This window comes from Epinephelus moara, chromosome 22 (genome assembly GCF_006386435.1).
Source record: "Epinephelus moara isolate mb chromosome 22, YSFRI_EMoa_1.0, whole genome shotgun sequence".
NCBI classification, from domain to species: Eukaryota; Metazoa; Chordata; class Actinopteri; order Perciformes; family Serranidae; genus Epinephelus; species Epinephelus moara.
The window spans coordinates 3,623,962-3,630,230 of NC_065527.1; the positions used below are offsets into that span (position 1 = coordinate 3,623,962).

The following is a 6,269-nucleotide window of genomic DNA, read 5'->3' on the forward strand; positions in this document are numbered from 1 at the left end:
TGCCAAGAGGGAACTTTAGATATTGGTCCCTAGATTATGTTCACCCAGTTTCATGCAGATCGCTCAAACTTCCTAGGAAGAGATCCATTTGAAGTGTTTTTCAAAAAATTCAAAATGGCGGAAAATCTGTATAAGCGGAAGTTATGGGTTCTTGAGGCAAATGTGTTCCTCATGAGGAGAGGCATCTCTGTGCAAAGTTTCATGTCTCTACCACATATGGGGCATGTGATATGCCCATTCAAAGTTTGCAATTTCAATCAGTTGCTATAGCGCCCCCCTTTGGCCACTTGATGTAATATTGCTTCATTCACATCCTCCCATGACCCTCTACCACTGTGCCAAATTTCACATGGATTGACCAAGTCAGTGAGGAGAAAAACGTGGAACAGACACACACACACACACAGAGTTTCGTCATTATATAGTTTATATAATAAACTACTAATATACTTTAACAGTTTACGACACCTACATTAAAGACAGCTTACAACTAACTTAAATGATTTCAGGGTTGCTATTTCGGAAGAGTCATGGACAGGAGCCCAATCACTGGTACATTCCTCCTCAGTTTGTTAGACATGGACTTTCACAATTTAAAATACTGCGTAAACTTCACTTATCAAAAAATAAGCGCTGTAAAATGTGTCCTGATATTAGTCTAGCATGTGACCGTTGTGGGCAATCAGTCACAACATATTTGCAAAATATTTTTCAGTCGCTATCAAACATCCTCGGTAGACCTGCAGATCCTGATCCACTGACCACACTCTTTGCTATTAAAGAGTGCAGTCAATTTAATTTAATCTTTATTTTATTATTACCTTTACCTTTTATTATTGTTTCAAACAGAACGATAAATTCTGTTTATATTATATTTTGCAAACTTTCTATACACGTATGAAAAATAGCTCTTTTTTTTACTTGTTGAATATTTTCTGCATTTTTGTGTCAGAAATTGTCACTCGTATTCTACTGCCACTGTTTGTTTAACTTTGAAACCTCAAATAAAAAGAGTTGTAAATAAAAGATAACTTACAGGTTTTATGATGATGGAACAAAGGCTCAGTCACTTAGGACCAAATCTGTGCAGGGCCCCGTGCTTCTGCAGCAATGCCATGTCCCCTACTGGTCATTTTCAAAAAAACAGCTTGACACGTTTCAACATCTAATTAAAAATATTGCCTATATTGTCGTGGGACATTATTTGTACAGAGTGTCTTCCATGATGAATTGTTCATTGTTGCACGTGGTTTTATAATTCACTTCCACTCCTCACTAGTTGGTTTGGGATGGCGCTTAACAAGGTGGATCTTCCGTGTGAACGTGGATACGGAGTGGAAGTGGGAACGAGAGGGTGTGAAGAATATTTAGGAGTTTTTGGAAGTCTGATTCAAAGATTTAATCAACTCAGTGGTGTGTGGACTGGGACAGATGAGCACAAGCAGGAGGTTCCATTTCACCCTTTAAGGAGGTCTGAGCTGGTGCAGGTTGTCTTTGGGTTGGATGCTGCACAGTAGATGATGTTTTCAATCCACAGAGAGATACAGGAATATTTGAGGAAGCTTGGGATGAGTGTGGAGCAGGTCTCATAACATGATGAGCTGAGAGCGCAGTCCCCTGGAAGGCATTTGATCTTTTTCATACTGAAACATGCTTTAACACATTTAGCGCTCTGTAAATAAGCCAACAGCTCAAACATACACTGTTACATCTTTTATTTAACAAGAAACAAAATATACAGGGCCAGGTAAAAGTACTGCAAAAGACAAAAAAAGGAAACATCTTTGGTTCCTTCTCGTGGTCAGTGAACCTCCACATCCACCACTGGACCAGAGGTACAATGAATCTGTCCCGTGGGACAATGGAAGAAATCCGGTTTGCCATTTCTATTTCAGCCGACAGATGACACCTTGTTAGCGATGCTACATATTGAGTAGTACATGAAGTCTGCGGAGAAATGGACATGTTCGGGAGTGAAAACTACAATTCAGAAGTCCATTAACATTTTCTCTCATGTTCCCTCTCCTTCTTCCCACTGGGCTCAGACACTGCACCTTTTAACAGCACCAGAGAGACGCAGCGTTTTCCCTTCAACGTCAAATAATTGAGAGGCAGTTAACGAGGTTCTACGCAAAAATAAAGTTCTGCTGTGAGATATGTTGTCTGTTTATACAATACATCCATGCAGGACAGTGGAGATAATGAATATACATTCGCAGCTAAGTGCTTGTCAGTTGAGACTGCCACAGAATAAAACCGAGAAGCAAGCGTTGCATAGAGGTCCTTTAACATTCTCTAGTTAAAACCTGATTACAAGCTACTGCAATTACCAGGGCTGGGAGGAGACAATCGTAGCCACGTAACACACACACACACACACACACACACACACACACACACGTCATACACACACGTACAGAGTTAAACAAGCTTCAAGTGGTCGTCATCACCAGGTCATAAGCAGACTGAAAAACATGTAGAAATAATGTCGCTAACAACAACTGAACTCAAAGATTAGGAATGAAACATTGGTCATAAAAGTATCACCTTTATAGATTTTCTAAAGTAATCAAAAAAATAAACATTTATTTTATAGTGGTGCTCTGTGAGATACATACATTTCAATATCAGATTATGCTGTCAACAATAAATACAGACTACACAATTTAAACGCTATGGAAACGAAGCGAAGCGATGCAAACAAGAAAACAAAGAAACGCCTCCCTAACATGGTGTACGAGCGAAGAACTGCAAACTCTGATGTGATGACAAATATCGTAAAGTGTTCTGAACATTTGAGCCGAGTAAAAAAAAAAGAAAAAAGGAAAGAATGAGAAATTTCCTTCAATAATTATATAGCACTCTACATTATTTCTATTTTATTAAGAACTTGGATTGACTACAGAAATGATCTGCCTCAAATCCCTGTTAAGACTTCACCTGACAGATAATCATTAAATTACTCTCAGTGGCCTTTAGGACTCGGCAAGCTGTGAATCAAACTCCTTCTAACCAAATGTACATCAAAGTGGTTGGAACACACACACACACACACACACACACACACACACACACACACACACACACACAAAAACCCTCCAATGATCCCTCTGGTCTGATTGGCTTGTGTCATCCCAAGCAGCGCTGTTTCAAAAAGGGAATGTGTATCTAACAACACAACACAGAGGCAGTCTGCATTTACACACACACACTAATAGTCAGACCGGTACAGGTTGTTGCAGCCATCAAGCTAAAGGGACAGTTCACCTCAAATTCAAACCCACATATTTTCCCTCTTACCTGTAGAGCTATTTATCAGTCTAGATTGTTTAGGTGTAGATGCACGCTTCCGTCTGCGCAGTGATACAGTTGGTAGGTGTAGCTGGGTAGAAAGAAAATAGTTCCTACATGAAACTGCTCACAACAACATCTTTTTTGTTTTTCAAAAATATTTTTTGGCGCTTTGGGCACCACAAGCTGAGTGCCATCTAGTTCCATTATACTGGAGAGAAGGCAGACATCCCTACAGCTGATATCTCCAACACTCTGCAACTCACATCAAAACTATCTAGATTGATAAGCAGCACTACAGCCAAAAGGTAAATAAGTTTTTTTGATTTAGGGTGAACTGTTCCTTTAAGGTTTCAGGCGGGATTTATACTTCTGCGTTGAATCGATGCTGTATCTACGCCGTAGCCTGTCGTGCACCTCCCCAGAAATGTCACCTCATGTTGCGGCGACGCAGACCTCCAGTCTGTCTCTGTAAGCTGAAACCATTTCCCTCAGTGGAAACAAAGCTTTGATTTACTTTAATTTCACAGATAAGAAACAATAAATTGTAAAGACAATGAAGCCTCCACTAAAAAAGCATTTTAAGTCTTGTGTGTAATTTATCCTGGCTTCATATGAGCAGAGGAAATCTCTGCTAGCTGCTAGGCTAATTTATACAATGTAAAATGCCATAGGCTTGTGCTAATAACGTTAGCATGTTGTATTTGTTTGGAAAACGTGTTTAGTATAAGACAGTTGTTTTGTCAGTGAACCTTGTGAGTTTTAATGGAGCTGAATTTTGTAACATTACCTTTGTTAAATGTTATAAATGTTATGAGTAGAGGAAAAAGTCTCCTAGCTGCTAGGCTAATTTATACAATGTAAAATGCCATAAAAACTCCATCGCCAACTAGTGTTTTGGAGGTGTAACTGCAGAGTGACACAGACACACCACTGCACAAGCATAAAGGCTCACAACGGTGCAGGTCACGTACGTAGGCTACGGCGAAAGGTCTGCCGTACAAGTATAAATCCCCCTTATGTTGGAGCGAGCATTAGAGCTGAATAACTTGTCACTTCTCTTATTAATTCCTATGTTATGTCGACCCCTCATGTCTGATTTCTTCTGAGGCGTATTCCAGAGAGGCAGAGGACTACAAGTCATGTTTCTATTCAAACAGCAGCATGTGTCACATGTTTTTGGAGTGCCACAAAAATTGGGGTCATTTTACAACTAATAAATGAATTCATTTATCAACTTGTAAAACAAACACCGCTTTGTGGAGCCAATAACATGTCTCCTGTAGTCTGCCTGTGGAGATTAATCAGACTAATGAATGAATCATCAGCATCTGATTACTGCAGGAAAGATGCAAACCATGTAAATGCTTTAATCAAACTATTATCTTAATAAGGTTGTTCACTGTAAGTCAGTTACTGTGTGCATGTAAATGTACTGACAGGCGAGGCACAATCTTCTCATCACCTTCATAACGCCTGCAGAGCATGCTGGGAGGACACAAGTTACCCTTGCTATCTGATGAGCTTCATCCAGCAGAGGTGTGGGTGCTTGCAGGCTGGTGGCTTGTTGCTTGCTAGGTGGCTTGTTGCTGGAGGGGAAAGAGGAGACTGAGAGCAGCGGTGCTTCATTCCTGTGCAGCCACAGGCAGAGCCTTTGCTTCTTCTAGTAGGCTGTCTGTGTCCAGTTCTGGCTCACAGTGGCAGGACTGGGAGCAGGGCGTGGTGTCTGGGACAGGGTGGCCGCTGGGCTCCAGTAAAGAGTCTGTTGGTGGTGGAGAGGGGGAGTCAGTCCCTGGGTCGGAGGTGGGGGCTCCTGCTGTGCCTCCATCCTGACCGCTGAGGTTCTGAACCTTCTTGTTGAGCTCGTTGCGTTCCACTTTTAGAGCCCGCCGCAGCTTCTCGAGCCGCTGGACTTTACCCTGGAGTGCCTCAAACTCACGGTCCCGCACAGATTTCTGTAGACGACACACACACACATACGATGCACATGTCAGCCTTTCTGCTTTTGTGTGAGAGTTACCTGCACTGACAAAATCTGTAACATGTAATATTTCAAATCACATTTTTAAGGCCAGCTCATTAAAATAATTTGCTGTTTCACTTCATCACACAACACATTCATCCATTCTGTACAGATAATTGTGAACTTAAAGATATAATATGTAACATTTCCTCAGACATTAGACCCCAGAACATTTGCTAAACTGAATATATATCAATACAAACTAGAATTACCACCTTGCGGTTGTCGCTTCACACCTATCTTTCCCTCGACAGCACAGAAGATCGATACAATTTCTTTTTGCAGATCATTATGATGTGACATGTTGCAGATACAAGACTGAGAAAGATGAGGTAACAGTGACTTTGGCCCATGTCCTGTGACCATCAAAATCTAATCAGTTCCTCGTTGAGTTTCAGTGGACATTCATGCCAAATTTGAAGAAATTTCCTGCAGGTATTCTGGACGTATTATGTGCATGAGAATGAAATGAACAGAACGGACAAGCCATAAACATATTGCCTCCAGCTACAGCTGTCGCCAGCATGGAGGCATAAAAACATGCACCATATTCCAGCCATCTAAGGCCCTGATCACACAGAAAAGGCCCATTTCCACTGAAGAAGTTCCTGGTACTATTTGGGGGGCAGGAACTATTACAGGAACGTCCTCTCGCTCGGCCCTCTCAACCGCCGTGTCTCCACTGAGAAAGCGGAGCAGGAGAAAGGTTCCCGTAAAGTTACCGGGCTCTGGATGTGATGTAATCGTTGCGCGACCATTTTGACCGGGGCAACGTAGGGACGCCGTTAGCTGTTAGCGGTGTCTGTAATAACTCAGTAACTCAATAAACGGTCCGTGAAAAAAATATTTTTTCCAGCGGATGTCTTAGTTACAACATGATTGAGCTAACTGGAGTAGTTTCATGTCGTATCTGACAACGGGAGGCTTTTAACAGATGACGTCCTGATGTTAGCTT

At 41.5% G+C, this 6,269-nt stretch overlaps 1 protein-coding gene and 1 long non-coding RNA gene across 4 annotated transcripts in view; both read right to left on the minus strand.

Moving 5' to 3' along the window:
• The window catches only part of LOC126384511 (uncharacterized), a 490,327-nt gene that overhangs the window by 151,713 nt on the left and 332,345 nt on the right, over positions 1–6,269 (minus strand). The gene's annotated exons all lie outside the window — the stretch shown is intronic.
• Positions 1,701–6,269, minus strand: part of txlna (taxilin alpha) — a 12,053-nt gene continuing 7,484 nt past the window's right edge. For all 3 annotated transcript variants that reach the window (XM_050035473.1, XM_050035472.1, XM_050035471.1), the window contains exon 11: positions 1,701–5,246. In XM_050035473.1, coding sequence (XP_049891430.1) covers positions 4,917–5,246 — 330 coding nt within the window. In that variant the 3' untranslated portion in view covers positions 1,701–4,916. The remainder of the gene's footprint in view (positions 5,247–6,269) is intronic.